The 15,980-nt window shown below is 43.5% G+C and overlaps 1 protein-coding gene across 6 annotated transcripts in view; it reads left to right on the top strand.

The window, feature by feature from the left end:
- Positions 1–15,980, top strand: part of HDAC4 (histone deacetylase 4) — a 2,586,716-nt gene that overhangs the window by 2,448,443 nt on the left and 122,293 nt on the right. For all 6 annotated transcript variants that reach the window (XM_069616020.1, XM_069616021.1, XM_069616018.1 and 3 more), the window contains one exon: positions 10,132–10,216. In XM_069616020.1, the coding sequence (XP_069472121.1) occupies positions 10,132–10,216 (85 nt within the window). The remainder of the gene's footprint in view (positions 1–10,131; positions 10,217–15,980) is intronic.

The following is a 15,980-nucleotide window of genomic DNA, read 5'->3' as shown; positions in this document are numbered from 1 at the left end:
GTGTGCGGATGGGCCTTTAATCGCCTTAACCCAAACACTTAAAAAGTGAGTAAGCAGTGGCATATTATATACTGTTTTTGCAACAATGAAAACACTCCCAGATACTCTATTACAATCCGCCCGCAGATTTGATTGGACAAAAATCTCTTCAATGCAATCCCATCTTTTCCCAATTCTTCAATTTTCATTGGCCAGTGTTATCTTGATAGTCCTCTTCAGATCATATACAGAACACACTTTTTCTTAGGATTCGTCCGTACTAGGCCATGATGTCAGTACATGGTTAAACTTTGGTATTGAAAACCTATTTTGTTGTTAGCAATAGCTGGCCTAAGGCCTTTAACTTTAAGTGTGGTTGCACATGGTCCGCTTAAATATTTTACCAAATAGAGGAAGGCCTGAATAAACAGGATCTCATTTGAACTACTGATTGTGATCTCAACTATCCCAGACTACTGATGCTTGTGAAGACCTACTAATTTATGCAACCACAACTCCAGAACATACAGCCTCTGATGACTTGTAAAAACAAATATCCGCTGGAAACACTGTCCTCAGGCCTCATTTTTATTGCCCCCAAGCAAAGGACCAACCCCTTCTAGCAACATCAATACAATGAGCACAATAACATCTGTTCCATTGTCCTGTTTGTACGCTGACCTTCTTACTAGATGACTCCTTCTTTCCATCAAGAATGTCCCTGCTACTCAAAATTCATGTCCAGCAGCTAACCACAGAGATTAAAATTACAGATTTGCTAATTTTTCTATCATCTGAAAACCTGAGAAAGTTAGTTTAAAAGTTAACATGCTTTTTGCAAGAGTCTACCAACTACCATGTTTTTACAAAGCACCCTGTTTTGTAGATTGTGTTCATGTTGCATTTGCGGCATTGATATTGTATCCTTCTACGTCTACGAAGATCTAATATGTATAGATTCTGAACAACTGTAACAGTAAAAGTAAAATATCCCATCCACAATTAACTGCACTCGATACACATATGGATTTGCCACATTGCCCTCAGTTCGCTGCCATACCCCCGTTATCAATATGGTATGTGCAACATGAATCCCTAATAATGATGGGTACCCTCTCTGACCACCTCAACACAAGCACATCTCAGCCGCTGCACAGTGAAACGGTGAGTCAACCTATCATTGAAGGGGGCCCCGGGACATGCGTATATGCTAAAAAGCATTTTCAAAGTACTTTTGAATAGCAACCAAATATAATTGAAAGGAAAAAGCGTATATGGTGTAATTCTCCTGGCATGAGATGTCAGTTGGGGGAAACCTGTGACCAGCATTGTTTAAACCAAGAGACATTGCCAAAAGAACAACCGGGGCAAATATGGTGCTATTCTCCTGACATAAGAGGTCAGTTGGGAGAAACCTAGAACCAACATTGCCAAGAGCCAAAAGAGTTTGCAAAAGAAATAGAGGCAAAATATGTACAATTCTCCTGATATTTTTTTGTTTTTATTAAAATGCTTTGGTTTGCATTCAAACCTCTCATCTTGTTGCCTTTTACTCTAATTGATAATCTCATAAACTGTGCTAAATGTTTTTGTCCAATGGCGTTTTCTTTCTTTTACACTTTGACATTTGCTTGGGTTTCTTTAGCCTGTTTGTTTTAAGTTCATTATGTTGTTCAAGAACGATATTAACGCAAAGATCAGTTGTTTTTCGTTTCCTGCTATCATTGTTGCCCAACGGTCTTCTGGAATGATTACCTTTATCGTTTTCATGAACAATTCTCTGGATAGCTGTCTTTTTTCGTCGAGAGCAGGGCAAAGCATGATTATGTGGTGTAAGGTCTTGGTCGTCTTTGTCTTTGCAAAATCTACAGTACATTTTTGTTTTGGGGATTTGCTTCCTCGCTGCCATTATTTCTCGTGTTGGAGGGATGTTTAGGCGCAGTCTCATGAACGTGTCTCTTATTTTTGAGGAGGGGAAGATTGTCAGGTACGCCGGTAGCTGATTAATTCTTCTGGAATCGAGAGCACAATGCATTTGGTGTTGGTACTTGAATTTATCTTGTATAGTCTTCATCCAGTCATTCTCCTTAATTTTGATTTTTGCTTTTTGAGGTCTTTCTAACAGCATTTCCAGGGAGATGTCTTGTTCTTTTCTTTTGGCTTCTATCGCTGTTTTCCATATTGCAAGGGTATGTTCTGCATTGTTGCTTTTGTCAAATCTGAGTATTTCAAGCGGTGGCACATAACTTGGGCTCATGATTTTCCTGTATAAATCGAGTTGTTTCCCTAATGCAATGGATTCAAGTGACTGTAAGGCAAGTTCTGCTCGTATGCGTATTGCAGGCAGGGACATTGGTATATTTAGGACTTTCTTCCAAAATGTTCCTTCCAATTGCGTCCATGTGGATTTGTCGATGTTTATCATCGCCTCTGCTCCGTATGTTAGTACTGCTGTTACTTTTTGCTTGTAGAACGTGACTATTGGAGTTAAGGAGAATTTTCCTTATCTTCGGTGTATTATTTTAGCCTGGCGCGCTAGCGAGGCAGTCTTGTCTTTTAGTAGCTGCACCCAATCTTCTTCAGTGGGAGATTAGGATATCCATACACCGAGATATTTTATTGTCTTTACTTGCTCCACTCTGTCTTTTCCTATGTGGAAGGAAAGCGTTTTTCCGTTTTTTCTTGTTTCTTTCTTTAATATCATGATTTTTGTTTTTTGTTTGTTGATTTCCAGCTGGTTCTTTCTCATGTATTATTCTAGTTTTCGTAGAGCTATCTGCAGTCCTCTGGGTGTTTTGCTAGCAGCACTATGTCGTCAGCATATAGAATGCATGGTATTGCTGTGTTATGTATTTTTGGCAGGTTCATTTGTGGTATGTAGATGTTTTCTTCTAGATCTGCCATGTACAGGTGGAAAAGTGTGGCGGCCAATGGGCATCCCTGTTTCAGGCCATTCCAGGTTCTAATTTGTTCTGTCAGGGTGCCGTCTTTCGATAGTATGACTCTTATGTTGGTATTTTCATATAGGAGTTTGATGGTTTCAATGATGTTGTCTGGGCACTTCCATGCATTTAGCTTCTCCCATAGGGCGGCTCTGTTCATGGAGTCAAAAGCCAGTCTTAAGTCTACAAAAGCAGCATAGATTTGTGATTTCGTTCTTCTAGCTTCATGTTTCAGTATATTTAATATCAGAAGGTTGATGTTGGTGCCATCGTTTTCACGAACCCTGTTTGTCTATTAGCATTTTTTTTTCTTTTGTTGCCCATCTGTTCAAATTTTCTAGTAGGAGTTTGGCGAAGATTTTCCCCAGTGGATCAAGCAATGCTAACAGACGGTAGTTTTGTGGGTCCTTTGTGGAACTGTGTTTGAATATGGGTATTATCGTTGCTTGCCTCCAAGTTTTGGGGATTGCTTTTGTGCTCTGGATCATTTCGAAAATGCTCTCGCATATTGGTCCCCATGCTTCTGGATTTTGTTTTAGGATCATATTCGATAGACCATCCGGGCCTGGGGCTCTGGATATATTTAAGGATCTGATTGCCTTTTGTATGTCTTCGGAGTCCCATTCCCATTGCCATGTTGTGTTTTTCGTGATGCAAGTATTTCTTTTCCTGTCTTTTTTGTTTCCATATATCTCTGTAAAGTATGCTGTCCGACTCGCTTCGGGAACATCAGTGATCATTGCATTTTGTATTTGGGTTTGGCCATGTAGTAACGCCCATAGTTGTCTTGTATTGCTTTTGTTGATGGTTTGGAGCATCTTCTCAGCGTCATCTTGCATTATTGTGGCTCTTTTGTTCTTTATCCAGTTGCTGTATTGTTGTTTTGCCGCTTTTCGTTGTTTTGTTTTCTCATTTGTGTTTTGCTTCAGTATCGCTTTTGTTTTAGTTCTCAGTTCCTTTTTTTTGTTTTTATTTTCTCATTGAAGAGATGGACGTGATGTTCTACCGCCTTGCCTTCATTAAAGGGTCTGTTCTGGCTCTTGTAGGGTAAGAGTAACCATTCATAGATGATCTTTTCATTGTCTGGAAATGTTGATTTACTCATTATGTTCGGAAGTTCTTCTATTGTTTTTTGTCCAATTCTTAATCTATTTCTTCCGTTGTTTATCTCCAATTCTATTGGTTCCATTCTACCATTGATTGATTTTGCGATTTTCCAAGTTCTTCTCATTATGAAGTGGTCACTGGTTTTTGTTTGGATGTTTTGTGTTTCTCTGAGGTTATCATATATACCTTTGGTCAAGTATATATAGTAAATTATGATTGTCGAGTTGCCTCTTACCCAGGTTTCCATCCTTCTTCCTGTTGTACTGTCCACGGTATCCGACCTGCTCAGATTCCTGCATGTTGTTTCTTTATTCCAGTTCTTGGCTCTCGTCGACAGGTGGTTTTTATCTATTTCTTTCCCTTCTTTATCAAATATGTGTATGTTTAAATCTCCACATATTATACATTGGGTGGTTTGGTGTTTCTCCTTGGCGTTGTCCAGCGCCGTGAATACCGCGTCTATGAATTTCTCATCAGATATACTTGCTGGGTTCCAGTAAAGGTTCATTAGGCACCATATTTTCTCTTCCCTGTGGTGTCTAGTTGATGATTCTTTCACCTGTTTTTCTGTTTTGCATTTGAGTATCGTTATTTGAATCCATGGGTTTATGTTTTCAAATTCTATCAGATCGAGATTCCTTACGTTTTTAATTAGTGTTATGAGAGCGGATGATGGGCGGCTCTTTTTCTTCTGGATTGCTGCATTCATTAATACTGTAAATCTGTCGCATATTGGTTGCACTGTTATCCAAGTTTCTTGGAGGTGAATTATATCTGCCGATATTAGCGTTGAATTTTTTGCTTGGAATAAATGACTATGTCCCCGGGTATTCCATGAGCATAGCGTGGTGGTGATCGTGGTACCGTCTTTAAATTTTTATTTTCTTTGCTTATAACTTTCTTCAGTTTCCCATGTTGTATTATCTTGTTGTCTCCATATTCCATATTTTCGGTACAGCTCATGCCGGTTCTGAAAGTCTTTATGGTCATTTTCCTTTCCTTTGTTCTGGTCTCTTGTGTACACTTGGTCAGGTGTTTTACGCTGGTAGTCTGTCTGTCTGTTGTATATGTTTTCGTTGTTGTCAGATTCTCTTCCGATCCGGTGCCCGAGACTATTTTTTTCCTCCATATTTGACGTTTTTTCAATCAGAGATACTTCAAATCCCAATTGCATGAAGATCGATTTGTTCTCTATCATTTTGTTCATTACATTTTCTGCAGTGAACGTTATCTTCACTTGGTCAGTTGTTATTTTGTTGCAGAATTCTACAGTATGTATATCTTTCGTTGTTATTTCCTTCATGCTTGGGATTGCTTGAACTAGTCTTAGTACATTAGTACGCTTCATTATGAGATTATCGTTTTCAGTCATTGTTCTTTTTAGTTTTATTTTCATTTTTTTTTTCTTTGTTTGTTTGCTGAGTGGATTAATGAAAGTTGGTAATTTTATATCGTTTTTCGTGTGCCTTTTCTTTGTGTCAATCTTGTCTTTGTAGTTTTCGTCATTCTCTGCAGGTGGAGGTTCATCATTCGAATCTGGGATTGACTCTTCGTCGTCTTCCCAATCCACTTTGGATATCTCATCTAAGCTGATTTCATAGGTGGAGCTATCCTGGGTTTTGTTTCCTTCCGATTGCTCCTCTTCATATTCGTCTATTATAATCATGGAGTCCTCTGTGATTTCAATTTGGGCTTCTTCTGATTGGTCGATCAATTCTTCTGTATATGTTGATAAATTGATTAGTTCTTTTCTGCATCTTCGCTTTTGCAATCAGTTAATCACGCTTTTTCTTTCGGTATGTTCTTTTCTGAGTTTTTCCGCTGTGGCGGTTTTTTTTGTTGCCCTGGTTTTTGTTGTTCTCATTTAGCTTGGGATTCTTTGGAGGGTTTGTCAGATTTCATAGGAAGGCGCGGGAGCCTCTTTGTTTTTTTTTCTTTGGGCTGTTTGTTTTTTGGCGGGCTCTTTATTCACAGCAGTCTTATTTCCTTTGGAGAAGATCTCATAAGTTTGTGTATTTTTTTATTTTTGTCTCGCTTTCCTATCTTCTTTTGTCTCGGGGGTTTCTTCTGTCTCTCTCGCGATTGGGCAGTTCATTTTTTCTTCGCTTAGATCAATCAAGTTTGTTTTGCTGCAGGTTGTCGGTGTGTTTCGTCTAGTTTTTCTGCAATTTTTGAAAATTCATTCTTATCTGTCTTTTCCTGCTGTTGGACAGCTTTGGTAAGTCTTTTTTTGTTTGTTATGGATGTTTGCCATGATTTTTCTTTGTTGATTGTTGTCATCATTGTGATTAGTGCGTGTGTCAACTCCGCTTTCTCGGCTCTATCGCTATGTGCGATATCGGATAGTCTTGTTTGCCATGTATGGCTGATTTGGGCTTCCCTTTCAAGCCTTTCAAATATCTTGTTCATGCTATGTTCTAGGTAGCTTTGTTTTGAGTGAATTAATGCACTAAGAGTTGTTTGGTCTTTTATTGAATCTGTTAGGGCTTCTTGTAGCTTCATATATGGCAGCAGAGATTGTGTTGTAGTTGTTATGAGCATGTTCTGCAGATCTAGCATTGACGTTGGTATAGACGCTATCTCATATTCTTCTGGGATGTTGCAATTGCATTTTTTGTGTGATAAATCTTGATGTGTGAGTGGATTTTCTATGGGTGCTGTTTGTCGTTTGTTTGCTTGTTGTGGGGTTCTCCCGTTATATTTGTTTTTTTGTTTGTTCGTTGTTTGTCCCGTTCCTATTCTCGGGTTTCCAGGCTTAGTGCTTATTTCATTTTTTGTTGCTGTTGGGGATATATTCCCAAATATCTCTCTCCTTTTTTCGTGGTTCCTCATAAGGTTTTCGATTTCAGTTATGTCGAGTGACAGTCTGGCAGCTTTGTGGTTTGTTTTGTAGTTTTTCCTTGTCTCAAGTTGTTGTGAGTGTCTCCGGCTATCATATAGGGCTTGCCATTTCTTTTGGGCTTTCGAAGCCTTTTCTCGCTGTGTTGGGCTCCTTGTCTCCTTTTCTTCGATGTCTTCTTGTGGAGTTGGATGATTAATCTCTTTTTCTTTTTCTTTTTTCCCTTCATTTTTTTTCTTTTGTGTGTTTTCTTCTAGTGCATATTTTTGTTGATTTTGGGCTTCCGATTTCGCTGGGTTTAGATCATCAATGATTCCTGTTTTTTCTAGTTGTTTAGGGGAACTTTTTGTCTGTGGTTCGTGTACTATTTCTGTGGGTATGTAATTGGGCTCATTTGTCTGCTGCATTGGATCTTTTATCTCATTATCCTCTTTTTACTTTGTTTTATCTTATTTTTTGGAGGAGTTTGCATCTGTTGTTTCATTTTCGTTTCCTTTTTTTTTCTATCCTTGCACGCTCCCCTTTGTCGGTATAGTCTCCGGGGGGTTCATTTGGTTTTTTCCCGTTTGGTTTCTTGGACGCGTGTTGTTCGTCTGGATTTTCCATTGTCTTCTTTCTCAACGTCATGCGTGGGGGAGTTATCTCTGTGTTCTTGCTCCTCTTTGTTGTGCGTGTCATGGGGTTTTTGCAGGGTTGCTAGGTGATTGAGGGGTTAATTTGCCACTCTTTTCTTCGTTTTTGTCTGGTTGATGAGGCTGATGTTATGCCTCTTACTTGGGTCTTTCCTGCGATCTGGGTAAGTTTTGCGATGGCTTTGTGTGCGTCGTTGACCTCCGGCAGCTGTCGGGTGGCTTCGTTGAGGGGATTTGTTTTCCGGATTGCGAGTGCACTTTGTCTTTTGAGGGCTCGAGTGCGGTCGGGTATGTTTGTGGATTAGTCAGATGGATTCTGGTGTTGTATGGTGGTTGCAGGGTTCGCAAGGGTGGATTAAAGGCCGATGGCCTGCAGTCTCCACTTTCTGCTTGTTGGTTTGAGTTCTTTCACTTGGAGCTGTACCGTTTCTGCGCAAGCTTTCAATTCCTTGCGCTCGCGCCAAAGCCGCCTAACAGCAGAACACCAGCCCTTCTGTCCTTGGGGCTTACGCTGCAAGGGCGGTGTGGGTGTGTCTTTGTACTCAGTTGTGGGTCACGTGATTTCACGTATTGCAGAGTCTTTGTATGTAGATGAGCCCTGCTAGAAGCTATCGGCGTCCTTTTCACCAAATAGCTTCGGGCACCGTTCGTTCGCCGGACTGCAGGCAGTGGGAGATTATGAGGTTGCAGCTTGCAGAATGTTGGTACTTCGTTTCTCCTTCGTATCCAGCAAATGTGAGTAAATTCTTGTGAGACGCCGTCACAGCCTAACAGCAGAACACCAGCCCTTCTGTCCTCAGGGCTTACCTTGGATATGATACATGATATGAGATGGGGGAAACCTGGAAGAAGCATTGCCAAGAGCTAAGAGACATTATAAAAGAGGTTGACAGAAGGAGCTTGAACAAACCTTCATATAAGGGATGCCATTATGAGGGAGATTGGTGCAAGTGCTAACTGAAGTCAACAAGGGGTTGTGCCACTGAAGAGGTGCAATTGTAATAATACCTGAGAAGAGAGTGAATGTTGCAGAGAAGCCTGATGAGGATATCTGGTAGTGAAGCCTTTTTGGGAAGGGGATACCTGTCAGGGGAGTACACAAGGGACCTAAGTGAACCAAAAGGGGGATATTCCTTGCAGGAGAATAAACCAGGATATCAAGAGTTTTCAGTTGAAGTTGAGTGGTTTCCTGGCAGGAGAGCGTACCAGGAAACTTACTTTGAATTGGTGTCTGGAAAAGAGACTTGGTCATATTAAGTTGTTGTTTCAATTGTATGTTTTGTCAACCAGAATCTTTGACAAGACATGCCTTTTGCCATACCCGAATCACTGTTATGAAAAGGACATTTGTGTTTCCATCCTTTAAAGTAGTAAAGACTTTTCCTTGCTTTATCCTAAACTGCGTTATGAAAGGAACATTTATTTTGCCATCCTGAAAAGTAGTAAAGACTTTTCTTTGCCTGATCCTAACCAGCGTTGTGAAAGGAACATTTGTTTGATCATCCTGAGGAAATAATTAGGTGAAAGAGACATTTGTAATGCCTTTAAGAGACTGGTCTTGATAAAAGAACATTTTAAATAGTTTACCTAAGTAATCCAGGGGAGGGGATCCAAAGCTGGATACATGAAGTGTTTTGTTGAAGTTATATGTTTGAGTTTTTGCACTTTAATATTAAGTTGAACTTTGAAACATGTGTCTTGCACTGTTTGCCTGTATATGTTAGTGTGAGGGTCAGATTGAGTTTGGACCCAAGGTCATCCTGCTTTAGTTTTTATTTCATAGGAAGGGGCCTCCAAGTTAGGATAGGGAAAGTTAGGCCTTCATCCATACCTCTTCCTTTGTTGATAAAGTGACTAATGTTGAGCAAACTATCTTTGTGTCCACCTCGAATTGCTGACCCCTCACACTAGTCACTACATTTGCAGTATGGATAAATGTAGAATCAATATTTATGTCAAAACATGGGTCATTTAAGACAAGGGTAGGATCTTTGTGTATGAGGTCTTGTTAGACTATTCTGTGAAGACCATTTTACCAGTGCAGAGGAACAACAACGTTTTGGGGATGTTAGGGCTGTAGTTCAATACAGAAGATAGATTTGTAATGCAGCTTCTTAGTTTTGTTCTGCTCACACTAGCGAACCATTATTATCTTGACCTAGATGCTTGTATTGAGATCATGTTTGGTGATGGGCAGTTCAAGACGTTTCCAGCTACCATTTTCTCTTTATGTAATATATCCATAGCCCCTCTTCCATATTTCTTTTTATTTTTATTTTTTTATTAGTTTGCTTGTGAAAAGCTACAAAGATTGAAACATCTGCAAAGGAAGCATATTATCCATTAGAACCCACGCCACTGGAATAACTTTCTTCTGGTTGCAGTGTTAGATTTCTGATATTATTTATTGCTCATAGTGGTAGGCAGGTACTTCGCACATCCATTGTGTGCGAGAGTGGTGAAAGAATGCGATGGTAGATTATGATTTATGCCGTGATTTTAACTTTTTAAATATTTGCTGTGTGATCGCAGTTGGTGATTGTTGGTCTTATTTTGTGTGTTGAATTGTTGGCCCATAACTGCTGATATTATCTTGCATTCATTTTGTTTTAAAACTTTTTTTACTCTTTAGCTTGATCCTCTGCCTGAAATAGTTTTGCAACAAAGGTCAAATGCGAATGCTGTGGCATCGATGGAGAGAGTAATTGCGATACACAGTGAGTACATCTTATGTATGCTCTGTTCCTTCATACTGTGCCTTGTCACCTCACAGATTAACAAAGGACCTGAGAGGCAGTTGTGAGGTAACAAGACAAGTTTTATTGTGCTCTACACACCAGGGCAGAGACAAAATGAAACCAGGGGAGGATGTGTATCCTTAAACACTGTGGCAGTAGAACTGATAAAAGTAGCCAATGTTCACAGTGCTCATCCTAGGTCTTTGTTAGGGTTATCACCCTTTCTTTAAAGTTCAACAACAGTTCAGGGTCACAAAAGAACTGATTCCTTCCCAATTCCTTGGTTCTGATTCCTTGAATTGCTAACCCACGACAAACGTCTCTTGTGGTTGATGGGGCCTCTGCGGTCAGTCATGACCAATTCTTTGGGTCTTGATCAAGTGAGCCACAGGTAGGCTGGCCCTCCTGTACCATAACAGTCACTCTGCTAAGTCTTTCTTTCGTATCTGCCTTAGGTTGATCTTTTCAGCCCATCATTACGGCCCCCGGTCAATGAGCATGTTCGGCCTGGGGCAAAAAATAACACCAGGCAATACAAAAATGAGTCCCACGTTCGGGAATCATAATTTGATTACTTTATGGCAGTATTTGTAGTAGTATCTGGGGTAGCACTTTTTGCATACATTACTCTCCTTAACTTCATGTGAAACATGAGGGAGTGCCATGAGGAACTCTGAGCTATCCAAAGCAAGGAAGAGAAATCCAAAATGGCTGGCCAGCCTTTTAAAGGCTTGGGCCAGCATCAAACTCCCAAGGCACACACTGGTTAACCATTTATGCTTAGCCAGTCCAATCCCCACACTAATTTACTTCCATACATGTGGATCTTCACAGAACACTCAACTGCAGGGGTGAGTTCACAGGGATATTTAAGTAAAGAGTCTGTCGGGAAGCGTGGGTGTTTGGAGAAGCAGTTGGAATAGGACTTGGGAGGAAGTTGGAGAGCATGGAAGGTGTTGGGAGGGTGGTGAGTGAGGAAAGAGTTTTGGAGGAGGTTGTAGACGGGAGGGGAAGGAGGTTGGTCCAATAGAGCAGGAGATTGGTTAGAGACGTCTAGATGAAAACATCAAGTGGCTAGATAAGCCTTGGCTAACACAAACAGGAAGGCACGGGTGCATGCTTCGTACAACGCAGGGGATAAGGGTGATACTCTTGCGTCCTGTCCCCTTTCCTCCATACTGCACTGGCGTCCCTCGCAGGGGACGGGAGACGGAAACTTTTTCACCAGAAAAAACCTTCTTCCCCTTTAAATTTAGAGGCGCGCAGGGATGCTGCCCAGGGAGCATGCGCTCCCCTGTCTGCGCCCACCGGCGCCACTCCTCAGTCCCATTTTCCGCATCGACAGGAACAGGACGATTTCATCAGCGCTCCTGGGTTTGTCTTCGGCCATGTAATGCCACACGCTCTTCCCCAGATACTTTTTTCTGTCTTTTTATTTTCTTTTTGTCAATCAGGCACTCGGTCCTCTGGCGCCACGTTCCTCCCGGCGCATTTTGACTTAAGCGGTCTTCAGCAGGTGTCCAGCCTGCGAAGGGCTCTTCACTACGTCCGATCCCCACGCTCTTTGCCTCTGCTGCCTTGGCTTCGACCATGGCTGCGAGGGTTGTACCGCGTGCGACACGCTTACACTGCACGCTCTGAAGAACAGATTAGCTCGGTGGAGGGCTGGGTGTTATGTTGGACTTCTCCACCCTCAACCTCTCCCTTCCTCTTCAAAAATTTGAGATGGTTACGCCAGCACTCATAGCGGAGACACTGTGCAGGGGAGACTGGATGTGCTCCCTGGATCTGAAGGACGCTTATCTACAAGTCCCCATTTGGCAGCCTCATCGATCCTTTCTGCGGTTCCTGGTCATGGGCTGCCATTTCCAATACAAGTTCCTACCCTTCGGCCTCAATTCAGCCCCAACGGTATTTACCAGACTAATGAATACAGTGGCAGCTTTCCTCAGGGCCACCATGTCTGCCCATTCCTGGACAACTGGCTCGTCAGGGCGAACTCATCAGAGGCGGTGCATCACACTTCCTCCGCTCTCATGACCGCTCTCCACAAGCTGGGTTTTTCTATCAACCTGAAGAAGTCTCAGCTGCATCCTACGAAGAGCCTGAGCTTTCTGGGCCTCATCTGGGACACGAGCTCTGAGAGAGTTTTTCCCTCGGAGGACAAGATCATAGCCATCCAAAAGGCTGTAAATCACTTCCTCAGGCGTGAGTTCACCTCGGACTGGTGGTACCAGCATTTTTCTGGTGCTCATGGCAGCGATCCTACTGGCCGTCCCCCACACGAGACTCAAGATAAGGAGATTACAGCTGCACTTCGCAGCCTCATGGAATCTGGAGCGGGGCTCCCAAGCAGAACTTGTCAGCATTTCTCCTTCGCTCCACCCGGACCTCACCTGGTGGTAACCTGAGGACGGGCAGGCCCTTCCCGGTAGCCCCCCCCCCTCAGGTCACTATCACCACAGATTCCTCCCTGGAAGGCTGGGGGGGTTACGCTGTACAACCACAGTGTCCATGGAGTCTGGTCCCTGCAGGAGCAGGAGGCTCATATCAACTGGCTGGAGCTGAAAGCTATCTGGGTAGCTCACAAAACTTTCCTTCCGCTCATTGGGGGCAAGGTCATCCTTATCCAGACGGACAACTCCACAAGCATGTATTATGTCAACAAGCAGGGTGGCACCATGTCTTCCCCACTGTACGCCCTAGCTTTCAACATGTGGGAATGGGCCCTGGAGAAGGACATCTACATGACCGTGATCCACCTCCCTGGGGAGTCCAATCTGGAAGCGGACAGGCTCAGCAGATTGGGAGCGGACAATTACGAATGGCAATTGAACGACCAGGTCCTGCTGGGGATCTTCAGCATATGGGGGCATCCTCAAGTGGACCTCTTTGCCACCAGCTTCAACAGGAAGTGCCTGCAGTTTGCGTCCTGGCAGGGACCTTGCTCCCTGGGCAACGCCTTTCAGATGCAGTGGAACGGCATGACAGCAAATGCCTTCCCTCCCACTCCCTTGGTCCACAGGGTGATCTGCAAGATACGAGAGTCATGTCACCTCTGCATCATTCTGATAGCTCCATGGTGGCCGGCGAGACCTTGGTTCTCGGAGCTCCTCAGCCTCTCGGACAAGCCTCCCATCCACCTGCTGCTGGGCCCAGCTCACCTTCTCTCGCATTAGCAGGGCAGGGTCATCCACCCGGCTCTACAGAAATTGGCCCTAGCAGCATGGATCCTGAGCAGGTCACACTGAAGCATCTGAGCCTGTCTCAGGCTAACCTAGAAATCATTAGGAGGAGCCAATACAACAGTAAATGGACTAGGTTCTGTCATTGGGCGGACTCTAAGGATATCAACCCCCTTTCTTGCACATTGCACGATGTGCTTTCTTTCTCGGCACACCTCACACACTCAGGGGTGCAAATAGACACGTGATGCACCTACCTAGCAGCTACAGGTGCCTACAGGAACTCTGAGGAAGAGCTCTTCTCCTCAAACCCAGTGATTAAACATCATCTGGCGGGCCTCACCAGGCTCTACCCACCCATTAAGAACCCACACCTGGTGTGGGACCTCAATGTAGTGTTTGGCACTCTGGCATACAAACCTTTCGAACCAATGGCGTCTGCAGACATCAGACTGGTCACCATTAAAACAGCCCTGTTAGTTGGCCTCACGTCTGCGCGTAGGTTCAGCGAGATCCAGGCGCTCGTGGTTTCAGAACCCTACACTACGTTCCACAAAGATAATCCTGAGAACGCACCCTGTGTTTGTACCTAAAGTAGTCTCTTCTTTACATCTAAATGAGGAGATAGTGCTACCTACCTTCTTTGCTGATCCTAAGGACGATGCTCAAAGGGTCTTGCACTGTCTGGTTGTCAGACGCGCTCTGAAATTCTATCTGGACAGGACCAAGATCTTCCGCAAGTCGGATGCTCTATTTGTCACATTCGGTGGGTCAAGGCCCGGCTATCAGGCATCCAAGGCCTTTATTGCAAAATGGATGGTTGCTGCCATCAAGGAGGCTTTTTAGGGGCAGCACAAACCACTGCCAGTGAACATGCACGCCCACGCTGTCAGAGCCAAGGCCACGGCGGTCGCATTCCAGAGACACGTACCATGGCAGGTCATCAGCAGGGCGGCCACCTGGGCCACTCCTTTGGGTTTCTGTAAGCACTACTGTTTGGATGCCGGGTCTAAGTCGTACGCGGCTTTCGGACAGGCGGTACTAAGGAACTTGCTTTCTTAGGGAGGGTCACCTCTACACCCTTGGGCTACACTCAGTTGTAATCGCCCATGAAGTATGGAGGAAAGGGGACGGAACGTAAGAGTAATTATAAGTTACTCACCATAGTGACTAACATACTCTTAGTCCCCTTTCCTCGATATGTCCCACCATCCGTCATTAGACAATGTTAATATTGTCGACGCGTCAATGGGGATTGAGGAGTGGCGCCAGTGGGCGAAGTCGGAAGCGCATGCTCCCAGGCCCGCGCATCGGCGCGCCTCTAAATTTAAAGGGAAGACTTTTTTTTATGGTTGTGAAAAGGGTTCTGTCTCCCGTCCCTACCAAGGGACCCCCATGCAGTATGGAGTAAAGGGGACTATGGACTAAGAGTATGTTAGTAACTACAGTGAGTAATTTATAATTTCCCCAATCTGAAACCGCCAAGCTCAGTGCGTGGGAGTACGGGCCCCTGACGTGGTGTTCAGAAGGACCAGCACAAGATCAGAGATGTGGTAAGAGAGTAGGAGTTGGGTCCCTCAGGCAGGGAGGTGACGGAGGACCCTTCAAGGTCCGCCCCTGTCGAATCCCGTTACCTTAATAGCAATACTGAAAATAAGAGGACTGAGAACCAAGGAAAAAAAGACCTCAACAAGATGGGAGGAGAACAGTAAGGGAAAACCTTAAACCTGAGACTGAGAATCCAGCAGGGAGAAGATCCCGAGACGCACTTTAATCGCTGGTACGGCGATTCTAAAGACAAAGAAGCTGATAAACTACAAAGATCCCTAAACAACATTGATTTTGAGATCAATAACCAAGAGCCCACAATGGACAATGGCCATCTTCTTGACTGGGTCGTCTCTAACAATCTCGAAACTCGAGAGTTTAAGACAGAAGCGTGCATATAGTCAGACCATCATAGCATAGCTTTTCACATCACTCTGCCTCTTCTCAAACCTAAAACCCCCAACTGCCCCACCCTCCCGACATATCGTAACTACAAAAACATCAACAGGAACCATCTCATACAATGCTTGGCTGAGGTGGATAATAACCAAGCTGAGAATGACTCCCGTGAAACTATGCTAGCAAACTTACTCAGTTATCTCGAAAAACGTACGGACCAAGTAGCTCCCCTCCAAACCAAGTCAACTAGACCCACTCAAAAAAAACAACAATGGTTCTCCAAAGAACCAGCAGAACAAAATGGGATCAACGAAACAGAGAAAATGCTTGGCTAAAAGACCCCTCGTCAGCCAATAAAGCCCTCTGGAAGGAAAGCGAAATAAAATATAAACATATGATAACCGAGGCTAAGAAAAACTTCTATAATGAACAGATTTCTACAGCCGCTAATTCCAATAGCAAACTGTTCAATATTCTAAAATCTATAGAAAAACCTAAAACCATCACTCCTCCTTTCCTACCCTCACAAGAAGAATGCGATAATACTCAGATCGCCGCCTTCAAAAAAATCGCAAAAGCCAGGGACACTATCATAAACTCACTGACCAATA

Source organism: Ambystoma mexicanum, chromosome 9, assembly GCF_040938575.1.
Source record: "Ambystoma mexicanum isolate Mex_15411 chromosome 9, UKY_AmexF1_1, whole genome shotgun sequence".
NCBI lineage: Eukaryota > Metazoa > Chordata > Amphibia > Caudata > Ambystomatidae > Ambystoma > Ambystoma mexicanum.
Note: the sequence above shows the minus strand (reverse complement) of the source record. Positions and strands in the feature narration are given on the sequence as shown.